The 26,489-nt window shown below is 44.7% G+C and overlaps 1 protein-coding gene across 6 annotated transcripts in view; it reads right to left on the bottom strand.

The window, feature by feature from the left end:
* CCDC71 (coiled-coil domain containing 71) overlaps positions 1-26,489 on the bottom strand; it is a 216,341-nt gene that overhangs the window by 62,180 nt on the left and 127,672 nt on the right. For 4 of the 6 annotated variants that reach the window (XM_085624312.1, XM_085624313.1, XM_085624314.1 and 1 more), the window contains one exon: positions 23,782-26,326. In XM_085624312.1, the coding sequence (XP_085480438.1) occupies positions 25,053-26,267 (1,215 nt within the window). In that variant the 5' untranslated portion in view covers positions 26,268-26,326 and the 3' untranslated portion in view covers positions 23,782-25,052. Of the gene's footprint in view, positions 1-4,062; positions 4,212-23,781; positions 26,327-26,489 lie in introns of those variants that run through there. The other 2 variants (XR_014968468.1, XR_014968469.1) reach the window with 1 other exon arrangement.

Below are 26,489 nucleotides of genomic sequence, written 5' to 3'. Positions count from 1 at the left end.
TGTTCGATGTTGAATCTTAGAAGGCCCTTGTGTCTTCTGTTTATTGGGATGTGAAGGTAGGCATCCTTGAGGTCCACGGTGACCATGAAGTCTCCGTCTCTTATTTGGGGCAGTACCTCCTGCAGCGAAGTCATTTTGAACTTCTGCGTTCTGATGAACTTGTTTAGGTAACGCAGGTCCAGGATGGGTCTGAGGTTTCCGTCTACTTTCGGGACCACGAAGTAGTTTGAGTAGACCCCTTTGTTGCGTTCTCTGAACGGCACTGCCTCTATGGCTCTCTTTTCTAGAAGTTTCCGTGTTTCTTCTCTGAGTAGTGCCAGTTCTTGGGCCGATCTCTGTCTTCCCTTTGGTTTCCTGTTTGGAGGTCTTTTCTCCAACTCTACGCAGTATCCGTACTGCATGATGTTCCGTATCCACTTGTCTGTGGTTATACGCCGCCACTCCTGAAGGTAGAACCTCAGTCTTCCGCCTACTGGTGTTGTATGCTCGTAGGCTTTTGAATATTCTTTTCCCCCTGATGTTACTTTTTTGCGCCTCACCCTTGGGGGCATGACGAGGGTAGGCGTCCTCTTGCGTGCTGAGTCACTTTGATGAGGGCTGTTCGCCCCCTCTCCTCCTTTGGCCACGTCCGTTCCCTCTCCCGCGAAAGGACTGGCCCCGAGGTTGGTACTGCCAGTTTTGCTTCTGCTGACCTTGTCCGTGACTTTCACCCTGCTGACCCTGCTGGAACGTCTGGTGCGACGGCCCCTGCTGGCTTCCTCCCCTACCGTAGGGTCTCCTCGAGGGATTGCCTCGCCTCATTCCCCTCAGCTGTAGGGCCCCCATGGACCTCGCCGTTTCGTTTTCTTTTTTCAGCTGGGTGAGCTTCTCGTCCACTGTTGCTCCGAACAGTGTCTCTCCGTTGAAGGGGGTGCCAAGGATGTTGTTCTGCACCTCCGGTTTGAATCCCGAGATTCTTAGCCATGCATGCCTTCTCTCGGTGACCCCTATGGCCATGAGTCTTGCTGAAGTCTCTGCCCCGTCCAACGCCGTCTTTATACACGAGTTGGCGATGTTCTTGCCTTCGTCTATCAGGTGTGAGGCTCTCTGGCGGTATTCTTCGGGGAGGTGCTTTACTAGCTCCCCCATCTTGTCCCAGTGCTGGTACTGGTGTCTATTGAGGAGTGCATTGGAATTCGCCATGCGCCAGTGCATTGCGGCGTTTCTCTCGACCTTTCTTCCTGTGAGGTCTATCCTCCTGCTCTCCTTATCAGGTGGTGGGCCCGAAGTTGCTGGTACGTTGGCCCTTCTCCTGGCCGTGGAAGCTATGATGGAGTCGGCGGTCACGCTACCCTTGATGTAAGGGGGGTCCAGGGAGGAGTGCTTATATTTCTTCTCTGTCCTGGGCGTGATCGACCGGCAGGTCGCTGGTTCCTTGAAGGCTTCTCTCCCCTGATTCATCACACTTTGTAGCATGGGGAGGAACTGGCTCCTTGTCTGGATGGGGAGCAGGGTCTCGAGGAGAAAATCGGCTTTCGGCTTCTCCTCGTCGAGTTTGACGCCGAAGGCTGTTGCTGCGCTCCTGACCACCATATTGTACACCCCGATGTCGTCGGGTGGCGAAGGCCTCGAAGGGTACGTGTCCACGGGCTCCTCCGGGTTTTCGGTGTCGAGATCCTGCCATTCGATGTCGTGGCTGGTAGATGGCGCCGAGTCGTAGAACGACTGTTGGTCTTCTTCCTCGGCTTCACCATCATAATAGGGCTCTTCTTCCTCTTCGAGATCCCTTGTTAGTCCTTCGGTGTCGAATTCGTCCTCGACCTCGACGACGTCCGCCGATGAAACCGTTGGAATTTTGAATTCCTTCATCTTGGCGTCGAACTCCTTCTTCCTTTGAAGGATGTTCTCCATTTCGGTCTCGAGCCGCCTCTTCTTTTTCTCCATCTCGGAGATGCTTTCGGCGTCGACCGCGGGTCTTTGATGAAACTTGCGTCGACGTCGACCGTTCTTTCAGCGTCGATCGGCCCGTTTCCTGGGTTGTCTTCGACGACCCTTGCTTTTCGGCGTCTTTCGGCACCAGGGAGTCCTTTTCTAAGGATCCGCTCGGCCTCTTGTCCATGGTTCCCCCTTTGGTCGTCGAAGTTTTCGGCGCCGGGGCTCCCTTCGTGGACTTAGACTCTGATTTTCTCGAGTCACCCTCGTGTTTTCGAGGTACTTTCTGTTTTGCGCTCGACGATTCTCTTACCTCGTCTTCTTTTTTCTTGTCGGTCTCTACGACCGTGAAGTTTTCGGCTGTCTCGGCGACGTGGTCCTCGTCGTCCGTGGAGAGGCCCAGATCGTAGAGCGACGGGGCCTTACCCTTGCCATCCATGCTGGCGTTGGCTCTTCTCTGCCGATCTCTGACCCTGAGCGGCTTCGGCGCGAAGGCTGAGCAGGCGTTGCAGTCCTTACTCTGGTGTTCGACCGGTAGGCAGAGGTTGCAGACCGGATGCTGGTCCTTCTGCGCGAACTTGTGGTGGCAGTTTGGGCAGAATTTGAATGGCGTCTTGTCCATTGCGCTCAGGGCCTCTGAGTGCGCATTCTCCAAGGTCGTCGAAGAAAAAGGGCGCTGAACCTCCTTTCTTCGCGCTCCTGATGAAATCTCTTCCTTTCTTGTGATATCCTCTAGTATTTATCGACGAAACTCGCTTTTCTTTCTTCTTCCTTCGAGTGTAATTCTGGAGCTTCCCGATGACGATACAGACCCAACGGCGGAAAAAAGAATCTGAAGATGGCGCCCCAAAGGTGGGACTTCCGCAGGAAGCACGACGACGTCACGGGAGGTGCACCAAATGGTGGTCGTCGACGCCCACCTGGGCTACAAAAAAAAACACAAAGGAAAGACTACGAATCCGGACCCAACCACAAGATCGCGGAATAATGCACAGCATAGTGAATCCAGAAAGATTCACGCTGCAAAATCTGCGGCTATTAGTCTCTATCAGATACATAAAATAAGAACAGTTCAAGGAGTGTCTTAGTCCCTCCAGCCTTCCTTCTCTGCTTCCTCTTCTATAGAGACATCCAGCCAAGAAATGGATTTCCATGTGCCAAATGATCAGTTGGGTGTTTTTCTTCTTACTCTTCTCACTGATCTCTCATGTGGCGTCCCAAATGTGACTCAAAATCGTCAACTATGCCTTCCCCTCATTTAGCTCATTGCTGCTTTGGACACTACAGCTTCTGAACAAAACCTTCTCCTGCTGAAAGGATCTGGCTGCCACTCTTAGAACATTTAATCTTAATATAACTGCTATTGAGCAAGTGGAGAAGTGCGAGCTATTTTAACAATTGCAGTGAGCCGTAAGGCTCTGTGACCTCTGCCCTCCAATTTCTACCCCGGCCTTGGGCACACACCAAACTACAGTGAATATTTTGGTTTCTTGAACTAGCATGAAAACCTTGCATCAACAAATCTGTGCCAAACGCCACCTATTTCAACCATCTGCTTACCACTTTTAACAGCTTAGCCAATGAGAGACGTTCCCATCAGCCTACTCGTTTCCCCAACTACAGCTTGTAAGAATGTGGTTAGTAGGCTCTTTATAGGATAAGATTCCCACACGTCTGAGCTCTTTCAAGTGGCTTCCAGTGCATAGCGGACCAAGCCTTTATGCATGTTCAACTATTCAAGAAACCAGCATCCTGTTTTTGTTGCCACAATTTCAGTTACAGTGGCCTTGTTGTCTTCTCCACTTTCCTTATGGTCTACGCCTCGTAATCCTGTTTAATACCCCCTACATAAGGCCATCATTTTCTGTTTCAACGCCTTGTTTGAAGTTCTTCCCCACTGATTCTTTGCACAACTCAACGACGATGGCTTACGGAAAACAACGAAACGTTTATATTTTGAATATTTAACCAAACCAGTATTTGTGTGGCTCATTCTCACCACTGTCTTCTGGTTATCCTTCAGCACCAAAAGGAAAATAAAGTTTCAGATGGGCTTTATAAATGGAATTAGCATAACATTTCCTTAACTATCCACAGTGCCACACAAAGTTACTAATAGTTAAATATTACATCAGAAATGTCCGAACTTACTTGTCCTAGTATCCAGGAAGGCTTCTGTTCTCTTCAAGTTTACTAAAGGAAATCATAATGGTGTGAATGCCTTCTTTTTATCTTGAGGGATGGTGAAGAGTCGCGGTGGATCCGCAGTTTGCCTGAAGATGAGGGCAGAATGTTGTAACCTACGATGGAGAAGAGAAATATAATGCTGTCTACCCTCGTTTCATTGAGGTCACGAACGAAGTCTGGAACAACGTGGGTTTTTGTTAGAGAATGTGCATTTTTGCCTGTACATGGGTTAGAAGAACTGAGTAACTTTACAGCAATGACTGAATCCCGCACTCTGGGTTACAGTTTGGAAACCTTTATTGGACTGGAGATATATATATATATATATATATATATATATATATACACACACACACACACATATATATATATACATATACATATACACACACACACACACACACACACACACACAACATACCAACAAAACAAAAAATTTTCCTGCATGGTTAAGCAAAGGGCAGAATTATTTCTGAAGTAGGTGGGACACACTCAATTTATTCATGACCTTCTCAAAGTGAGGCACACTTACCCAAGTAAAAATAGAAATAAATACAGCATGGGTCTGGCATTAAGAGTCAACTGATTAAAACCAGGCTCAACTCTATGTTGTGCCCTGGCACCCTTACAGAGGAAGTTGATGTGTGTGTCGGATTGGTTATCCATCACCACTTCAAGTCCAGATAAGCTTTTTGAAGTGCTCTGGAAAGACTGGAAGACATGGGATCAAGTAGCTTTGATCTCTGTGTAGAACCTTCATACCCAGGACCACCATACTCTTGTCATGTCCGTAAGCGAAAGAAAACCAGTTATCCGACTCTACAATGGGTTAAAGATAACTGTCAGAGAATCTATTAGGTTTCTCCTTTTGAGCAATTGCAAATTTCACTTAACTGGCAAAAAAAAAACAGTTACAAATAGTTTATAAATGGTTTATAACCTCTTTACATCAAAGTGAAGTATAAACATTGAAATGTTTCAAATTTACTAGATCAGCCGAAGGAGACATAGGAGCTTACGGGAGTCTATGGTGAATGAGCCAGAACAGGTCATTGTAGCAAACTTCTGCTCGTAGAGAAATATTTTTCTAAGCAAATTCACAGAAAGAGTCCATTCTTTTTGCTCTACATTTGTGGAAAATATTCAGAATTTAAACCTCTCCACTTCATAAAAAACAAGCACAGGACAGTAGCAGAACATCTTTCGAATGTTCTGGGAAAAAGCAGCCAGAACACACCTGAAATATTGGATTGGAAGAACAGCATGAAGGGCAAATGATAATCCCAGTAGGTGATAGACACAGAAGAGACTGCGGATTTAAATTCAGTGAGAATGTACATTACTGGCTAACTAATGTACATTAAAATTTAAGCCAGAACTGCTTTTTTCCCATCACTTGTCCCAGCCCATTTCATGCCCTCAAATAAATAAGACGCAAGGCTCGGAGATTGTTGAAAGCACCAGTTTATTGTAGGTTAATAGAACGAATTCATTTACAGTATTAAATAAAACAAAAAAGATAACTTCATTAAAAAACTGGGTTTCCAGTTAAATACAAAAATACTAAAGTCTCTCGTCACTTCACAATGAAGTTGCAGAGTATTCAACACTGGAAGTGTTTTAGTTTCACATTATCAAATTGCAAAAAAAAAATCTAAAACATTATCTACAAACCCATTAAAGAGTATACCGTTCACTTATCCCGGGCATGATGAAGCACTATCCCATATCCTGACTTTCACACTGCACAACAACTTATTTTGTAACACAAAATGAGTTTACTTGCAACACACATTTGGAAGAAACTTGCAAAAACATTACTGAAACAATGAAAAACTATACTGTTTGTAAATTTAAGATGTGAAAAAAAAAATGTTAGTTCTGCATTAAAGTCGTTGTATGCGGCAGCATGACTAATTTGGTATTAAAGGTAGGAGGTTAAGGACAGGAACTGAACTAGGAACAAGAGCTCTCATCAACCATGAACAATCTGTGGCTCCTCACCAGTCGACAAGATAGTTAAACAAGTTCAGCTCTTTAAAAACATATGGTACAACCATAAGGTGATTCGTTTAATTCCAAGCCAGGCAATCTCAGCCTATTACCCTTCAAGGGTTGATACACAGGTTACCAATAAATTAGATTAAAAAGTGGTCATCAATAGTTTGTCAAAACAGGGGAAGAAATCATTATGAAGCATTAGGCTAAATAAAGTAAAAGCAACATATTTGCAAGCCCATCTATAATTTTCAAAAGTGGTATAACATAAAAATAGCTACTAAAACGGTTTCAGTTGAATGACTACTGATCCCAGCTGGTGTTGGAAGGACAAGTCTGTACCAGGCACAAGAATAAGTAGTAATTACTACAGCGTGTAAAGGGAAATCCCAATGGCAAGCCTGCACAACAGGGGCTTCCCGACGGAATCTCTTATTGTAGTATGGATAATCATGCACAAGATTAACCTTTTAAATTAACTTCTACGACGTTGAAAGCAGACTATTCTTTCATTGTTGTACAGGCAGTGTGCGATAAATTGAGTATAATGTACTTCATCTGCCTAATTTTAGTGATATTCTATGTAGAGTGCTACATTGTTCAAGCAGGGTGCAATTTCTGATTCTGTGCTAATCAACAAGATTTTGGGGGTAGAATTAAGTGGAGCACATTTGAAGATATTTACTTTACACAACGCATCAAGTAAAGATGTTATTTGCTTCACAATTGTCACAAGTTTTGTATTTTCCAAACAACTTCCATACGCTTGCAGTTAAAGTTTAAAATCTATTCAAACGGAGATTGCTTATCAATATGCAAAATCAAACATAACCTTTGCCAGAAACTGGAAAACACTAAAACAGACGAGATTAACTGCCAAGTACAACCTGAGGAAAATACACAGAGCAGGGTGACAGTGCAATAAAATGACAAATGTGACTGAGGAAAAAAAACTGCATTTATTGTACAAATCCAAACCAACTGATGGCAAAAGTGAGCGTTTATTTTCGAACAGTATTTTTGTTGAAGGATGCTCAGATCTATTCCAAATTCAATATTTACATTTTGAAGTAGTTGAAGTAGTTGAGCGATTATTTTCCGTGAATTGCATATAATATTAAAGTGAACACCCTACAATTTAAGAACAGCAATAGGTTTTTAATTAACAGGGAAAATATATTTTCTTTTGCTATAACTCTTATTTTCAAGCTAGATCTAAACATCCATTTTTGTCTCAGATTTCAAGTGTACCCAGGTTTAAAATCACCAGTGTGTTTTGTTTAAAAATAAAAAAATTGTGCTTTTTCTCCACCACATAGAACAAGAAAGGGCTTTCCAAAGAGACAGAGTTAGAGACAAAAAATGCTTCCCGTTACATCTTAGAGTGACAGGTGACCCATTTCCCAAACTTACAGGACAACACTAAATTGGGGGAAACGGGAGAGCTGTCATCATCATGATCATAGACAAAAGCTACATCTCTCTGGAAACTAGCGTCAAGTCTGAATTCGGGATGGGAGCTCTCCCATCCTTTCTTGCACAATTCACAATACATTTATTTATTCCACAATTCCTGACATTTTCGAGTTAAAGAAAATGCATATTTGAATCTGTAAATCCAAAGCATCAATACAAAACACATACTACCAATAGGTCTATGTGTTCCTCCGACTCTTCTTGCCACAAAGCTACTAATTGCATAGTTTTGTCTAAAAACAAAATGTACTGCTCAGAGCTAGCTACCAAATGACGATCTCGTCACTATTGCTTAAAATCCACATTTCGTTTGAGTATGGGAAAAAAAAGTTTCAATTGTTTTCCGAAACTTATTACTGGCAAATCGTAAAGTACTTACAAAAGTTATATATTTCAAAAAGACTGGGACTCCTGTGAGCATATCGTCAGGGCTGTTTTAGTGCCAGAAACCTTGGCGATTCTATGGCAGAATTGTAACAAAATGAAATCACCATCACGCATTCCCACAATCCTACTAAATTACACCCACGAAATGTAAATGTACATTGGGCAGTGATCAGGGGGGTTTCCAAAGTGCATTTTTATAGAAATGCTGTACATTTAGCTTTCCAGAGCAGGGTATGCAGTATCACCAATGTGGGGCCTTACATTTAAATACCCTGAAGACCACCATTAATTTACAAGAAGAAAAAAAAAAAAAAATATATATATATATATATATATATATATATATATACACACACATATACACATATATATATATATATATATATATATATATATATATATATACCTACTCAGCATTTTAAAATTGATATCACTTGTATTAGACAAGGATTTCCAATCACATGTCGAAGGAGCTCTAGAATATTGCATTAAAAAATATATTTTCCATAAGTTCGATTCTAAATTCCTAAACCTTTTGCCTTCTCCAAACATAACTGTCTGGTGTTACCAGAGATCGGTAGGTAATTAGCAGTGACAAAGCTAAACAGTTGGCTTTGAGTGAGGGCATAGAGGCATGAAAGATACAGGGATTCATGCACAAATATGTACAAAGCCAGTGCAGCAAAGTAAAAGGTTTACTACAGACAAACATCAAGGCACAAAAAGAGGACCTCACACTGGCACAAAAGCTCTTACAGGCATACATGCTAACTCAGCTACATGGCAGGTGAGCATGTGCTTCTGACATTCAAGAGTGCTTGGCCAAAAGCATTAGTCATGCTTCGAGATTGTGTTTACCAGGTTTATGGGCTTTAAAATAAGTCAAAGAATAAAAAGATCTGTTGGTTGAAAAACTATACCTTGTAAAAGGTAATAGGCAGGACATGAAGCACTTTAAGATACACCCATGTCCACAGGGAGCTTAAACAGAACATTTTTGGTGTTTTCAAATTTCAATTTTAACAATTCGCTTTTGTTGTTGCTTCGTTTAAGAGATAGTGTTTCTATGTTGACATGTAATGCAGTTTGTGTTAAAACAACGTTTACGAGTTTACATTTTCTCTTGCCGACATTATGAGTAAAAAACTTAAAGACAACTTCAAGCTTTCATTTTCAATGATAAGGATAATTTTACTCTTATTCATTTTCACTAAGCAGTGTTAACATTTCCCAGCCGCCATTGGTTCCCATTCAAAAGCTGAAAGAATTTGAAGCCGGGAATGATTTGTACGAGTAAAGTATTTTTTACTTTAATCACTGGATACGATGACTTATTTTCTCGGTGGATAGGCCTGAAACAGTAGTAAAAGATTAAAAAAAAGTCAAATGATTTCCACACTTTAAGCATTTACGCATTCCTCGTTCATTACGTGCTAGTGAACATATGTCATTGAAAAGTGGAGATTCAGACGGGAGTTAATATCCGGTGACTGGTCAGATCCAACGTTCCAAAGAGATACGTGGAAAGTTTCTGGCCCCCAAGAGTCGTGAGGAAACCTAAGATAGACATACAATTCTGCAGAGACGATATCAGGGCAAGGCCAAAGTACGGATACTGCATGGACTGCTCAAGCTTTTCTTACTCAGAATGCAGACGGAACTACAATATTGAAAGCAGCCAATAATTAAAAGGAGGTAAGCCAGAGTCCTGGTGTGATTTGAAGGACAACAAAGCAGGAGTAGTTTCACTAATGATAATTATATTACATCAATTTACATAACATTTGTTTGAGGCACTAAAAGCAACTATAGATTCAAGCAATTTAATCTCTTATCGGGTAGACTTCATTGGATTAATGTTCTTTGGTCTCCTGTAGAGACACAGGGCACTTCACACTGCAGGACACTAAAATTAGGTAGAAAAAAAAAAAAGAGTGGTGCATTATGCTTACGAGTGGGAGAAGAGGGTAGACCAACAAGAATGAATCCAATCCTACCCACTTATCATTCCAACCAGGTCCGGGAAATGCCAATTGTAAGGATCCGGCACTACTCCTATAGAGATCAGGATTCAACTCCCCCCCCCCGCCCCCTTGTTATTTGGTTCTAAATTTATAGTAAAATCTGATACCACCAGCACATTTCCAGTCACAACTACATTTCACAGCGTATGCCTAATTGGACACCTGTCGCAGGTTTTGGTGAATGGTAAATAGTAATTTACTTTAAAGGTTTCAATCCCCTTTTTTCACAGGATCATAAACGCTTTATATACACAGAGGAAAATTGAGCGAAGTAAAACTCACATTTCTGAAGAGTAGACATCCTGGGGAACACAAAGTGGGGTAAATTGTGAAAATGCTTCAGGTTCTCTTAAAGATAATGTGGGATGTGTGCAAACAATGCATAGATGCTCTATTTCGATGCCTTTGAGGAGGGGCATGTTCACTGTGGTTTTTCAGAGGGACAGGTGCAGCTATTTTCCTAGCTGAAGCCAGGTACCCGAGGGAAATCTAGGATCTTGTATGGAAATAAGTGATGCTGAAGAACCCGAAGTGAGTGAGCTCAAATTGAAGCCATAAGGTTAATTTCCTGCCCAAGAAGCTATACAATACTGCATACTACAGCCTACTTAAAATAGGATACCATTGGTGTGTGTGTCAGTCTACACCAATGCAAACATCTAGCAAAAGGTTTCATTTATTCAGGCAACATGGACACCTTCGTATCTCTACCACTTTACTCTTGTAGGGAAGAACGTTTTAATGACAAAATACAGATTCAGAAAATTCAGTGAACTTTTGTTTGAGGCCTTCAAACACCATGAACCACATGAAGAAATGAATATGTCAGTCACTAAAGCAGAGATGTTTTGGGAGGCAGAGGAGAAGTAGACCAAGCAGTAACAACCGACTGCTATTCTTCCACCAGCTCACCTAGTTCAATGCAGATGGAAGTGACCCCCAAAAAAGAAGCACGAGGTCATTGAACAGTTTCTCCAGTCCTCGTCATCTCTAGTAGTTTCTAAAGGGAGAGTGGCAAACCACGAAGAGACTCACTAAACCATTTCCCACCAGAGCAATACTAACATACAAACACAAACATCCATCTGAGTCTACTAGAAACCAGCAGTCCAAGCAAGGGCTGAAGGGAGAGGACCCTTGGATGCTGTAAGCTGTAATGGGCCGAAAAGAAACTTGAACAGCAGAACAACAGAGCAGTGGATGTACACAGTAAACTGCAGCACATTTAAAGGGGTCATTTCAGGCAGATAAACTGTGACTGTCATTTTAAAATTCAGCTAAATATTTGTTCTAACCATTTCGGACAGGACAGGAAAAACATAGGAAGTACTGGATGGTGTATTTACAGTTACTACGATGCAAATACATATATGCTAACAACAAACTACTCAAAATCCCAACTTGTGTCATTCACTACAACATCCTAATTCGTAATCCAGGTTAACAGAGCCTTTCTGGTAAAAGGACGTCAATTATTACATTACAGAGAGCCCTGTTCTACACAATATATCAGGAACGGGAGCTCCATCACTTCGAATGGTCATCTGGGTAGAAAAGGGTACCATAAATTCAATACAAATAAATTCTCAGACATTGATGTGTGTTATGAAAAAAATGCATCAATCATTTGTTAATGTGCTATGCGGTGGTGGCAGCATTCAGCGTTTAGGGATTTGCAATTTGAACATACCTTTTTCCTGTGTCAGTGCGTGTGGTTCCCTGACCACTCTTGTGTAAAGTTCTGCTGTTATAAGAGATCCCGCATCTTGCGTCCGTTTCCTGCATGTCAAGTGCTTGTGTGTAAAGCAAGAGTGTGGTACCAGTTTAGTAGTAGAACTTCATGTACATGTGAGTCTGAAGCCAGTGGGATCCGTCTTGGCAGCGTCTAGACTTTGGCATGGCACAAGATGGTGGACGAGGACAGTGGAAGTATATTGCCTGGACTCCTGTGGCTAGAGGGTGGACATTCTAGGTCAAGCCTGCCCTTTTGTCTGTTGCCAATTACTTCCTCGTGAAGGCTGATAAGAGCCAGGTGCATAGAGCTCATACTGCATTTGACCCATATTTGCGAACACCTTGCTTGGGGCCAGACCCACAGCTGTCTGGTGTGACAAGTATCACTTAACCCAAAAGTTGTCCGGAGAGCATCCTAAAAGTGACATTTGAATAGGAAGCAACCAAAACCGGTTCTAAAGAATGAGAGAGTAGATTCACATCTTGTCTGAAAAACAGGTATAAAAGTGGGATCCACTTGAAATTTAACAACCAAGGAAGGACATGCATTGCAGACTACTCTAGAGACTGTGTGTGAACAGAGCAGTATCCCAGGAGTTGGAATACATCAGTGGAGGAATTGTGCCCTGATGGCGGCCTGAATACCAAGGGAGAGGGAAAACAAATCTGGCTGGCCCTGCAGGTAAAAAGACTGTCAAGGAGGAGAAGCCAACTATGTTCCCAGCATTAGACACCAAGAAAGAGGGAACTATTTAAGAGAGCGAAGCCAGGAGCAAACAAGGCGGTCAGTGGGTCTCCCAGTACTGCTCCACAGTTCCTGCTGAGAACTGTACCGAAAGTCTGCCGCTACCAGGTGATCTTGTTGCATTTGTGCAATCTCGTCCTGCCTCCAACCGTGTTACTGCCAAAGTAGAGTTTATCTGCCAAGGAACCGCTGCAACTCTCATCAATTGGCCATGGGGGCCATAAATGCTGAAGATGAGGCAAATGATATGACAGGACCAACTGTGCTACATTAATGTAGAAAATTATGTTACAAATGGAAAATAGGCAGGCTCTGCCAGGCTTTCCCCAACAAATGCTGCAGAACCAAAGGTTGGAACAGGGAAGCTGTAATAGGTGCCGAAGACTTGAGTGCGAGGACTGAACACGTTTTCCACACACAGATATTGGGCATAAGAAAGAGCAAACCGATTACGCATCTGAACATGTGAGACTAGGATAAAGCCACTGGTGCCTTTGCTACAAAATACTGGGGACTATATGGAATAGGGTCAACCAGGAGGAAGACAATTCTGGGGAGCAGTGGGGAAAGCACCCACAGGAGATTGTAACCAGGAGTACCGCTCTATATTTGCTAATCAACTTGTTTTGTGCAGTATTTAGCTGTGTGATTAACATATTTTTTGTACATAAAGATAATCATTGGCCTTGCTAAGTTATTCTGTCTGTTGGTTGATAAGTACTAAGCCTTTACCTCTCCAAACGCAACACACACTACCTCCCTGGAAACCCAGTGACTTCTCACCCTTACTACCCAGAGTCAACTGCAGAAAGGGGTGTGCGTAGCTCAATTTGCAGAGGCGGGGTCTGGGGATATCAGTGGAAAATGACTTCAACCATCATGGATGGAGGACCAGTAGTTCCTATATGGCCTATGCCCCACTCCCTACAAGAGGGGTCCGACACTTGTTCAGCGAGATAAAGGTGTAACGTAAGTCAGCTGTTGCACTTAGACTGTTTTTTCTTCCATTCCATTCCATTCTACTAGTCCCTCTCAGCCACCTTATTAGGTTCCTCTCCAGTATCTATTAGCGCTTGGACGCCTCTGGGCAGCAATTCGCACTCTATAAATATACTTCCATACCACTTCCATTCCATTACTTCCATTCCATTTTCTTGGTAGGCATCAACCAACACAATAAGATATAACTTGAAGGGCCACACAACCGAAATGTCTTGACAGATAAACTAGTCAATTTTATGTGCTCCAGCCACCTGGTATGAAGAATCAATGGAGTATCAAATCATTCTGTATTAAAATCCAAATCATGTGGCTTATTATTGAGATGAAATGCAAATTTGTGTCCTCCATCCCCATCCTAAATCCCAGACTAAAATATTTTGCTCAAGACATACCACGTTGCACTCACCAGAAAACCTTGAGTTTCAAGTTCACCTTCTCCAACCTATGATTGTAGAACACCTTCGTATTAAGAAAAAGACCGGAGGACAAACTAGTACTTAACATGTATTATGTAAGTGTGCACTTTAGAATTCAAGGCCTCAGATGTGATAAAAAGTGAATAGCATTTTCTTATATTTTTCTATCAAGTGCCCTCTTAAAATAAATGCTCCTTTGAAAAAGGGTTTGGGGAATTCCTGTTTTAAGAGCAGCATGTGAGGTATACATGATTTTGTGCATTTTCATGACAGACAAATAATTTTTTTTTTTACTCCATTTGAATCATTATCTGTGCAAGATTGGCATCTCCTTACTGCTTGAATCAACAGCTAAAAGTGCATGGTGTGGCTCCGATACCCATATGCTGGATTTAAAACACCTTTGGCCAATGTGAGCTACAATCACTTGTATTGTTGAAATCTCCAAATTGAGCAGCCTTTAGATCATGAGGGAGTTTCAACTACAAATTTACACTTAAATGCGGCTGCGCAGGAAATCCAGTGTCCTGCATATACAGTTACACAAGTGGAATGGTTCTCATTTGTAGATAAAACTAAATCATTTACTAAATTAAGAAATTATAGGGCGTCTCCCTCATTGTATTAAAGCAATGCACAGCTGCATAGCTAGAAAGCTAAAAAATGTATAGGCACCATAGTAGAGTTGGTCAAATCAATCCAGTCCCATACTGCAGCAATAAAGAACGGTGAAAATTTGCACTGCAACGAGTTAATGCGGATATGATGGATCTGACTAGCATAGAAAATCAATTTAAGGCAGAAACAAATAAGTTACCCATTCACTGCAGCTGGTTCTGTCGAGGCTTAAAGCAGTATGATTTGCAAGAGACTCAAAAGGTGGAGAACAGTTTGTCCTGCGCTAACCGAATTCCGGATTCAATTTATGGGGCTCTAAAAGCTTATTCAACTCAATCAATCAATGGAGCGTGCTGCGCCACCAGGTCACCTAGACTATGCAATGCGGGCCAGGGAGTAGAAAGCTGCCTCCGTATCCCCAACACCACAGAAAGCTGCCTCCGTATCCCCAACACCACAGAAGTGCTGTCTGCAGTAATGCTGGATCTTGTGGACTCAATCTACGCAGAGATCTTCTGTTCCACTCAACTGTTCAGCTCCCTTTTTGTAAAAATTTGCAGTCCACCGTCAACACTTCAAGTGCAAAAAACCACACGAACTGGCAAAGTCAATAGGTTCTTCTTTTCTGGTAAAATACCCAAGAGCTATTAAATAAGTAAAAGTAATAAAAGTAAAATACTGCTGTTTACAGGCTGTCTACATGTCTGAAAAAACATGACCCAAAAAGACACATGAAATGTAAACAGATCGCCCCATCACGCCGGATGCTGAAGTGGACTATTTCCTAGGTGGAAAAGCACATGTGCAAGATAAAAATGCTATCACTCCTTTGCCATGGTTAAAGATTTCACCTCACCAGTAGCCGTCTCCAAAACAATACTCCCCTCGCAGGAGCTACGCAACACTCGCTCTCAATTCTTCAGCAACAAAAATCACTGCCATTTACAAAAACTTCAACCGAACCTGACAGACCTTACCAAACGCCTCTCAATCTTATCCAAAGAACCAGTGCTAACCACAGCCAGTCATCCCCCCAAAAGAAACCGCCACCATGAAGTCAGTCCAATCAAGGGCCACATTGGACCCCTGCCCCCACTACACCCCGGAGGACTGCAAACCATTAGCGCCATGGTAACACCAAATCTGAGAGCCTCCGCCTCTTACGCGACCTTCCCAGATGCTTGGAACCAATCAACTGTCCTCCCTTTGCTGAAGAAACCCTCTATTCTACTCACTAACTACCGGCAACCTACCCACTACCATTCCTAGCAGCCCTTCGAGGAAAATCAAAAGACACCTCACTGAATCAACGACCACCATCTCAGACACCACACAGTTTGATTCAACTCAACCACAGCACGGAAACCGTCCTAGTCACCGCCACAGGTGACATCCACATGACTATGGACACAGGAGACACAGTGGTCTTCATCCTCCAGGACCTGTCCATAGTGTTTGACACAGTCTCCCACCCCATCTTCATCCAATACCTACACAACATGGGAACCCAAGGACAAGCACACCGATGGATATGCTCCTTCCTTACTGAAAGGAATAAGTCAGTCAGCCTGCTACCATACCCTCTCAGATGCTCGCAACCTCATCTGCAAAGATCCGACCTTTGCCAGACTCTAATCAACACATACGTGATCCTCTAGGCAGCAACAACAGCCTCTCTCTCATACGCTGCCAACACAACTCACCTCCCAGACAAGACGTTCAGTACCCAGATCAAGTTCAATGCCTAAAATTGCCCACCGAATAAAGACCAAATAGCCAAACCTGAACACCAACAATACTAAAATAGTGATCTCTGAGAAGAGCACTTCAGCATGGAACTCCACCTGGTGGCCCCATCAAGAACTTCTGGAATGTCCTAGTCTGTAAACTTAACATGACCGCCCAAGTCAACACCGTCACAGTCTCATGCTTCCATATCCTACAGATACTGAGGAAGATTTTAAAATGGCTCCCCAATCAGCAGCCGGAAAACCGTCATGCATACCCTGGTCACAACCAAGCTGAACTACGTGAACACCCTCTATGTCTGGATCAATAAAAATCACCAGAAGGTTGCAGACCATTCAGAACTCAGCATCCAAATCACTCAACCTCCCACGTAGTACTCCCATCACACCACACTACACCTGAAGAAGCTCCACATAGAGAAACTAGTACAATTCAAACTCTTTACCCACACTTTCAAGACACTACCAACACTGGCCCAGCTTACCTCAACAATAGCATCTGCTTTCACAAACCTTCTGGACACCTCCGCTCGTCCAGAAACCTACTTGTACCCCCGCGTACAGAAAACCAGTTCCATTGGTTAAGCCTTCTCCTATATCGCTCCTAAAGTGTGGAAGACTTGCCACTACACACAAGAACCACCTCCTCCTCACTTCTTGGATTCTATAAGATGCTTTGAGTAGTTACACTAGGCCCTAGGTTTGGCTAGGCTCACACTTGGGCAGCACCAGATACCCTCCCGGGTGATAGTGTGCTCTACAAATCTGCAATACAACTTAAAATGTAGAAAATGGATGTCTGAAGTGGGCTGAACCACTGTCCTGTGCTGTAGGGGATGGCAGCATTTTCTGAACAGACCAAAGGTTGAAGAGGCTCGACCAAAACCGTTGGTGTCGATGCATCTGTGTATTTTTATTGTGATTGGTTTCCTGGAAAACATAAGGCTGGCGAAACACCTAAAGCAGTCTATATGCCACCTTAAAAAAAAAATAATAATAAATTCTTAGGACGACCCATTAAGACAAGAAGAGGGAGTCCACCAACAGGCCGATGAATACAGCACCACTATATACAGAAGTTCAGAATGAGGAGAGTGTCTGCATATCTTGAAAATCAAATCACTCTTTCGTTAAACCAATAACATAAATAGTCATCCGATTCACATATTTTTAAAAATCCACAATGCAACGCAGACATTCAACTATAGTAAAACGCACAATCAGGAAGGAACAGAAGCTCAATGCAATATAATATTACAAAATAGAAAAGAAACTAACAAAATATTCATACACATAAGCAAATGCTTAGTGGCAGACTTGCCGTCAGTGATAAGTGACCCAAGGCTGTGGTTATAAATTTTACGTATACAAGAGGCATCAAATGCACAGCCACATAACGAATAGTTTCTTACCTGTCGGTGTAGTTTTGCAGCTTGAAGATCTTTCTGGATTCACTATGCTGTGCATTATTCCGCGATCTTGTGGTTGGGTCCGGATTCGTAGTCTTTTCTTTGTTTTTGTTTTTTTTTTTTTCGTAGCCCAGGTGGGCGTCGACGTACACCATTTGGTGCACCTCCCGTGACGTCGTCGTGCTTCCTGCGGAAGTCCCACCTTTGGGGCGCCATCTTCGGGTTCTTTTTTCCTTTCCCCTTTTTTTTTTTTTTAACCCTAGGCGATTGATTAATCCTTCTTGTTCCTTTATCTGTATGTTTGTATTTCTTTGATCCTATCCATTTTACCCCCTCTTCCTCCAGCCTCATCTTCCTGGCGGAGGTGGGTGGGTTCGCTAGTGAATCCAGAAAGATCTTCAAGCTGCAAAACTACACCGACAGGTAAGAAACTATTCGTTTTGCAGCGTGAATCTTTCTGGATTCACTATGCTGTGCATCGATTTTGTAGCGGTTTTCCTAGTTCTGTGGCGGCTGGGTGGTAGATGAGCGTTGGTCGTTGAAAATGTGCTGAAGCACCTTCTGTCCAACCTGTGCCTCCTTGTTCATCTGAATGTCCACGCAGTAGTGTTTCGTGAACGTGTGCACAGATGCCCAAGTTGCCGCGAGGCATATGTCCTGGATGGGCGTGTTCGCCAGGAAGGCCACGGTGGCCCCTTTCTTCCTTGTGGAGTGAGCCTGCGGCCCCTCCGCTAGCTCCTGTCCAGCCTGTTTGTGGCAGAATTGAATAGTGAGGGCAATCCACCTTGCGATGGTGCCCTTAGTCACTGGTCTACCCATGAAGCTAGTAGCAAAGGACACAAACAGCTGTTTCGACTTCCTGAGTTCCTTGGTTCTCTCAATGTAGTGCATCACCGCTCTTCTGGCATCGAGGGTGTGCAGTGCCTTTTCTGCGTTTGTAGTCGGGTTTTGGAAGAAACTTGGTATCTGGATAGCCTGATTTATGTGGAACGCCGACACTACCTTTGGCATGAAGTGTGGGTCCGTTCTCAGGACTATTCTATCTTTGTGAATCTGAATGTAGGGTTCCTGCAGCGTTAGTGCTTGAAGCTCGCTCACCCTGCGTAGTGAGGTTATGGCCACCAGAAAGGCTGTTTTCATAGTCAACATCTGCAGTGTGGCCTTGTGAATGGGTTCAAACGGTGCCTTCATGAGCTCCGTCAGGACCACATTCAGATTCCATGCCGGCGGCGGCAACCTTTTCGGGGGGGCCATACTTTTGGCTCCTTCCATGAATCTCCTCACCACCTGCGAGCTGAAGAAACTTCCACCTTTTTCACCTCTGGTGTAGGCCACGATGGCCGCCAGGTGTACCCTTAGTGAGCTCGAGCAGAGGTTACTCTCTAGAAGGTGTGTGAGGTACCTCAGTACTGTTGAGTCTCTTGTCATTCTGTTTTGCAGGCCCTTTTTCCGGCACCACACAGTGAACCTCTTCCATTTTGCGCTGTAGCATTTTCGTGTAGTTGGTTTCCTCGCCTCCCGTAGCACTCGCATCGTGCTCGGCGGCAATCTTAGGTGCGCGAACTCTATGTCTTCAGGAGCCATGCCGCCAGGTTGAGGGTCTCTGGCTCTGGGTGCAGGACCTCTCCGTTTTGCATTAAGAGCAGGTCCTTCCTCCTCTCGAACCTGTGTGGGTCGCCTTGTGCCATTTCTTGAATTTGTGAGAACCATGTCTGCCTCGCCCACTGCGGAGCCACCAGGATCAGGGTCATGTTGCTGGTTCTGCACTTGTCGAGCACTCTGTGCAACAGGGGTATCGGTGGAAAGGCGTAGGCAAATGTCCTCGACCAGCTTATCCATAGGGCATTTCCCTTGGATTGCTGATCTGGTTGCCTGGACGCGAAGCTTTGGCATTTTGCATTGTGGCGTGTTGCAAAAAGGTCTATTGTGGGAGTCCCCCATCTCCGGAAGAGTTTCTCCGTTTCCTGGCCATTGAGCTCCCACTCGTGTGATGCTGAGGTCTGCCTGCTTAGCCAGTCTGCCTCCACATTGTCCTTCCCCGGTAGGTGAATTGCCAGTAGATCTATCCTGAGAGGTATGGCCCATCTCCAAATCTCCTGAGCTAGGGATGAGAGTGGGAACGACTGTGTCCCCCCTTGTTTGTTGATGTAGAACATCGCCGTGGTGTTGTCTGTTTGGACCAACACCCTCTTGTTGAACAGGTGCCTCTGGAATGCCTTCAGGGCTAGCAGGATTGTTTTCAACTCGAGGTAGTTGATATGGCGGACCGCATCTGCTGGGGCCCATAGACCCCTCACTCTGAGGTTGTCCATGTGCGCTCCCCATCCCTTCTGCGATGCGTCCGTGGTAATGGTCACTGTTGGGATTGGTGGTGTCAGGCTTCTCCCTGCTGTTATGTTGCCTCTGTTCCACCAAGTTATCTCCTCCTGCACTGCGTGCGTAACAACCACTAGATCCTCCCAGCTTCCGTTTGCTTGTGACCATTGTTGTTGCAGCCATTCCTGGAATGGTCTCATGTGCAGGCGCACATTCGGCACCAGCTGTATACAGGACGCCATCATCCCCATCATCTTGCTCACAGCCCTCACTGTCAGAGCTCGCCCCTTCTGGTAGAGCTTCGCCTCCTTCAGTAGAGCCTCTGTCCTCCTCTCGCTGGGCACTACTGTACTGTTGCGGGAGTTGATCTTTGCCCCCAGGAAAATCTTCACCTGCTCTGGTTCCATCAATGATTTTCCCCAGTGGATCGAGAATCCCAGTTTTGTGAGGGTGTCTGTTACGCGTTTTGCGTGCCTCTCGCACTTTCCGTGTGAGTTTGCCTTGACCAGCCAGTCGTCCAAGTAGGGGTAGACATGTATTCCCTGCCTTCGTAGGTGCGCCGCTACCGCCGACAGGCATTTTGTAAAGACCCTTGGTGCTGATTTTAATCCGAAGGCCAGGGTCGTGAACTGGTAGTGTTCTTGTTCGATGTTGAATCTTAGAAGGCCCTTGTGCCTTCTGTTTATTGGGATGTGAAGATAGGCATCCTTGAGGTCCACGGTGACCATGAAGTCCCCTTCCCTTATCTGTGGTAGAACCTCCTGCAGTGAAGTCATTTTGAACCTTTGCGTTCTGATGAACTTGTTTAGGTAACGGAGGTCTAGTATGGGTCTGAGGTCTCCGTCTACCTTCGGAACCACGAAGTAGTTTGAGTAGACCCCTTTGTTGCGTTCTCTGAACGGCACTGTCTCTATGGCTCCCTTTTGCAGGAGTTTCCGCGTTTCTTCTCTGAGTATTGCCAGTTCTTGGGCCGATCTCAGTCTTCCCCTTGGTTTCCTGTTTGGAGGTCTTTTCTCCAAATCTACGCAGTACCCGTACTGCACAACGTTCCGTATCCACTTGTCTGTGGTTATACGCCGCCACTCCTGAAGGTAGAACCTCAGTCTTCCGCCTACTGGTGTCGTATGCTCGTAGGCTCTTGAATTTTCTCTTCCCCCTGATGACACTTTTTTGCGCCTCACCCTTGGGGTCCTGACGAGGGTAGGCGTCCTCTTGCGTGCTGAGTCACTTTGTCGAGGGCTGTTCGCCCCCTCTCCTCCTTTGGCCACGTCCGTTCCCTCTCCCGCGAAAGGACTGGCCCCGAGGTTGATATTGCCAGGTTTGCTTCTGTTGACCTTGTCCGTGACCTTCACCCTGCTGACTTTGTTGGAACGCCTGGTGCGACGTCCCCTGCTGGCTTCCTCCCCTACCGTAGGGTCTTCTCGAGGGATTTCCTCGCCTCATTCCCCTCAGCTGTAGGGCCCCCATGGACCTGGCCGTCTCGTTTTCTTTTTTCAGCTGGGTGAGCTTGTCGTCCATTGTTGCTCCGAACAGTGTCTCTCCATTGAAGGGGGTGCCAAGGATGTTGTTCTGCACTTCCGGCTTGAATCCCGAGATTCTTAGCCATGCATGCCTCCTCTCTGTGACCCCTATGGCCGTGAGTCTTGCTGAAGTCTCTGCCCCATCCAACGCCGTCTTTATACAGGAGTTGGCGATGTTTTTGCCTTCATCTATCAGGTGAGAGGCTCTCTGCCGGAATTCTTCGGGGAGGTGCTTTACTAACTCCCCCATCTCATCCCAGTGCTGGTACTGGTGTCTATTGAGGAGTGCATTTGAATTCGCCATGCGCCAGTGCATTGCGGCGTTCCTCTCGACCTTTCTTCCTGTGAGGTCAATCCTCCTGCTCTCCTTATCCGGGGGTGGGCCCGAAGTTGCTGGTACGTTGGCCCTTCTCCTGGCCGTGGAGGCTATGATGGAGTCCGCGGTCACGCTACCCTTGATGTAAGGGGGGTCCAGGGAGGAGTGCTTATATTTCTTCTCTGTCCTGGGCGTGATCGACCGGCAGGTTGCAGGTTCCTTGAAGGCTTCTCTCCCCTGATTCATCACGCTTTGTAGCATGGGGAGGAACTGGCTCCTTGTCTGGATAGGGAGCAGTGTCTCGACGAGAAAATCTGCTTTCGGTTTCTCCTCGTCGAGTTTGACGCCGAAGGCCATTGCTGCGCTCCTGACCACCATATTGTAGACCCCGATGTCGTCGGGTGGCGAAGGCCTCGAAGGGTACGTGTCCACGGGCTCTTCCGGGTTTTCGGTGTCGAGATCGTGCCATTCGACGTCGTTGCTGGTAGATGCCGCCGATTCGTAGAACGACCGTTGGTCTTCTTCCTCGGCTTCTTCCTCATAATAGGGCTCTTCTTCCTCTTCGAGTTCCCTTGTCAGCCCTTCGGCGTCGAACTCGTCTTCGACCTCCTCGACGTCCGCCGATGGAACCGTTGGAATCTTGAATTCCTTCATTCTGGCGTCGAACTCCTTCTTTCTTTGAAGGATGTTCTCCATTTCGGCCTCGAGCCGCCTCTTCTTCTTCTCCATCTCGGAGATGCTTTCGGCGTCGACCGCGGGTCTTTTCGATGAACCTTGCGTCGACGTCGAACGTTCTTTCTGCGTCGATCGGCCCGTTTCATGGGATGCTTTCGACGACCCTTGCCTTTCGGCGTCTTTCGGCACCGGGGAGTCCTTATCTAAGGATCCGCTCGGCCTCTTGTCCGTGGTTCCCCCTTTGGACGTCGAAGTTTTCGGCGCCGGGGCTCCCTTCGTGGACTTTGACTCAGATTTTCTCGAGTCACCCTCGTGTTGTCGAGGTACTTTTTGTTTTGCGCTCGACGATTCTCTTACCTCGTCTTCTTTTTTCTTGTCGGTCTCTACGACCGTGAAGTTTTCGGCTGTCTCGGCGACGTTGTCCTCGTCGTCTGAGGAGAGGCCCAGAGCGTAGAGCGTCGGGGGCTTCCCCTTGCCGTCCATGCTGGCGTTGGCCCTTCTCTGCCGCTCTCTCACCCTGAGTGTCTTCGGCGCGAAGGCTGAGCAGGCGTTGCAGTCGATACTCTGGTGATCGACCGGTAGGCAGAGGCTGCAGACCGGATGCTGGTCTCTCTGCGCGAACTTGTGGTGGCAGTTTGGGCAGAACTTGAATGGCGTCTTGTCCATTGCGCTCAGGGTCTCTGAGCGTGCATTCTCCAAGGCCGTCGAAGAAAAAAGGGCGCTGGTCCTCCTTTCTTCGCGCTCCTGATGAAATCTTTTCCTTTCCTGATATCTTCTAGTGTTTCTATCGACGAAACTCGCTTTTCTTCCTTCTTCCTTCGAGTGTAATTCTGGAGCTTCCCGATGACGATCCAGACCCAACGGCGGAAAAAAGAATCTGAAGATGGCGCCCCAAAGGTGGGACTTCCGCAGGAAGCACGACGACGTCACGGGAGGTGCACCAAATGGTGTACGTCGACGCCCACCTGGGCTACGAAAAAAAAAAAAAAAAAAAAAAAAAGAAAAGACTACGAATCCGGACCCAACCACAAGATCGCGGAATAATGCACAGCATAGTGAATCCAGAAAGATTCACGCTGCAAAATTCAAATTATACACTTTTTACACTTTCACTCATCTATGCAAGTACCATCCTAAACTATCGCAACAGATTCAGTGGCTTCCTGGGCACCACTCAGTGACCAAAAACTATTTTAAACAGAGCCCATGCAAAACAGTAAGAGCTGTAGACCGAAGAGTATGGTAAGGGTGGGTGTAGGAGCCGAGCATGTTTATTTAGGATAGAAAATATTAGAATAGTCAAGTCAGAAAAAATGTTTATTTTGAGCTCTGTAATTACTTCACACTCTTGACATGTCCAGACATGTTACACTCAGATGTTCAGTAGGCATTCTTTAAGTATTCCTTGGATACATAAGCAAGTTTCCAAAGTTGGAGGGTTAAAGAGTAAACTGCACTGCAAACTGAGGATTTTAACTTGATTTACCTCCATCACTCAAATGTGTTCCATTGGGTTTGGGATATTAAAACGAGCTTAAGATCTCTAAATTTTGTAGGATATCAAACTGACTTAGTACAAGTGAGCTCCTACTCTTGTGGAAGCATTACAAAGTGACTGCTGGTAAGACTTTTTTTACAAGGTCCATCTGAAAAAGTGACATAGTAGATGGCTAGTTGTCTGTAATAAAGCTTTAACTTTAAAAAAAAAAAAAAATGAAGAGCAAGCTACATAAGTATTATCAAGAGGAGTCCCTCTCGTAAAAAGTAGGCAAATTAAGTTAGATTTGCTAGCAATTCTAAATTACCAACAGGCAAAAAATTGAATTATTTAAAATGTACCCAAACATAAAAAGAAAGTATATTTTGACAGACACGTAACCCAGTCTATAGTCAAAGAAGGCTGAGTAGATGGCACTTCAGTGTTTCATTTGAGATCCTAGGAAAGTAAAAATATATGGTGCCCAGGCAAACCCTCAAGCAGGACAAGTCAAAACAAATTATAGAAACTAAACCTTAAGTTTAGTCAAACAAAAGTTCAATTTGTCCAAACTCAATTTTGAACGGAATCCCAGGAAAAGGGGCATTTCTACCTGTGCAACTCTATTTGTCAACAGCAGATCTATTTTAAAGTAAAAAATAATGCTTCACAAAACCAATTAAATTCAATGTACAAATCAAAAAGAGCAAAATATCACAGTGCATCAACATTATAGGAGTCATCCATCCTTAACTATTGCACACAGTTTATACATTGCCATGTTTAGAGAAACACAGTACACAAAGTCCAAAGAAGCTACTACCGCAAGATACATTACTGGAATTTATATATTTCCATTATTCTTTCCAGACATAGCTTTAGGCCGCAGCAGTTCATTCTGTGTGAAGACTGTACTAGAACGGAGTACAGGTAATCGACAACAGAACTGGAGCGAATTGCCAGAACGTTGAGAGTATCCAAAACAGTTAGCCATCACAGGGCACATGGACTTAGTCAATTTATCCTGGCTCTGGCTAACAACACTTTCTTGTTTAAAAAAAAATAAAAAAAATGAAAGGAAAGAATTGTGTTCTCAGGGGACAGTCAGTGACAAAGGTCGGATTCTGATCACAGGGGAGAAGTTAACCTGAAAGATCTGTTGTGCTTTCCTCCTCAACTCATCATCTGACGATCTCCGATCCACCTTAACGACCCTTAACTTCAGTAGGTTTACTTGGCTCTTACTTAGTTTGGGGTTTTTTTGCACAGGGATTAAGGTTTTTGATTTCTTCTTCAATGGCAGATCCCGAGAGTCTGCTACCAGTTTCCTCTTCTGCCCTGCCTGGTGGTTATTCCTGTCCTTCTCTCGGCTTTTATCTCTAGGATCTACTTTGGGCTTGCTTTTAGAGACTTTGGAATGAGCTCCACCACTACAACTTTGAGACTGGGTACTCAGGATTCGGCCATTCAGGATTCCTGAAGCTTTACAATCATTATACTCCTTCAGCACATGTCCATTGGGCCCCCTTAGCAGAGCGCCATTCAGACGTCTTGCAGCTATGATGACAGAGTCTGGTGCCTTCTTAATTAAATACTTAAACCCCTTTGGGGTTTTCTCCCCCGATGCCATCTTCGCATTCTTTCCTGTAGGGGAATACTTGGCTGACCCAGATAGCATAAGGCGCTTAAGCTCGGATGGTGAAATTCCTAGGGACCTCCGTTTGCATTTTGTTTTCAATGTTTCTGCTGTGGCGTTCAGTGGAATCAAAGCTTCAAGGACAACTGATAGTCTCACTGCTGGGTAGACTCCAGGATACAAATTGGCAGGAAAACCCACTGTTGCTTTGCTGGTTTTATCTGATGCAGTCTGATTCAATGACCTCAACAATAGTTGAGTGGAATTACCTCGTGAAACAGATTTGGTAGACACTTTAGTTGAATTTATTGAGATACCCACAGATGCATTAGATACCTTGGCTGCTGGGGTGTTTAACAGAGCCTTAGAAGACACAGATTCAGCAGCAGTCATTTTGGAAGTATTTTGTGGCCCATTACCTGTCTGAGGTGGGGTACTGGCCGTACAGGAATTGTAGCCATACACATCCTTGCTTCTTAAAATGGTTGGCTGAAATCCTTCTTCCCTGAGACCTTGCAGAAAGGCCACCAGCTGTGTCTCTGTGTCTGTAAGATCTTTGGACATTGGGTTGAAGACCCGGAGAGCCTCCTCCAGTGCCTTCTTTCCGACAGAAGAGATTCTCGACCACGAATGGACAGCTTTTTCTTCCACATGGTCCACATCAACATTCATGGCATGGGGCTCTCAGGATTGGCTACGTGATGCAAATTAATCTGAAACCCGGACAGGACCTCAAAGAAAAATAAGAAAGAAAAACATGTCATTACTAGATAAATATTGGACTTATCAGTGTTAAATCAACAAATGCATTAAACATTTATGTGGTTGCTGCAGCGTAGATTAATCCATCAATTGCAAAATAACACTTGATTCTGAAAGACAGGAGGTGAAACA

The sequence above is a fragment of the Triturus cristatus genome, chromosome 9 (assembly GCF_964204655.1).
Source record: "Triturus cristatus chromosome 9, aTriCri1.1, whole genome shotgun sequence".
NCBI lineage: Eukaryota > Metazoa > Chordata > Amphibia > Caudata > Salamandridae > Triturus > Triturus cristatus.
Note: the sequence above shows the minus strand (reverse complement) of the source record. Positions and strands in the feature narration are given on the sequence as shown.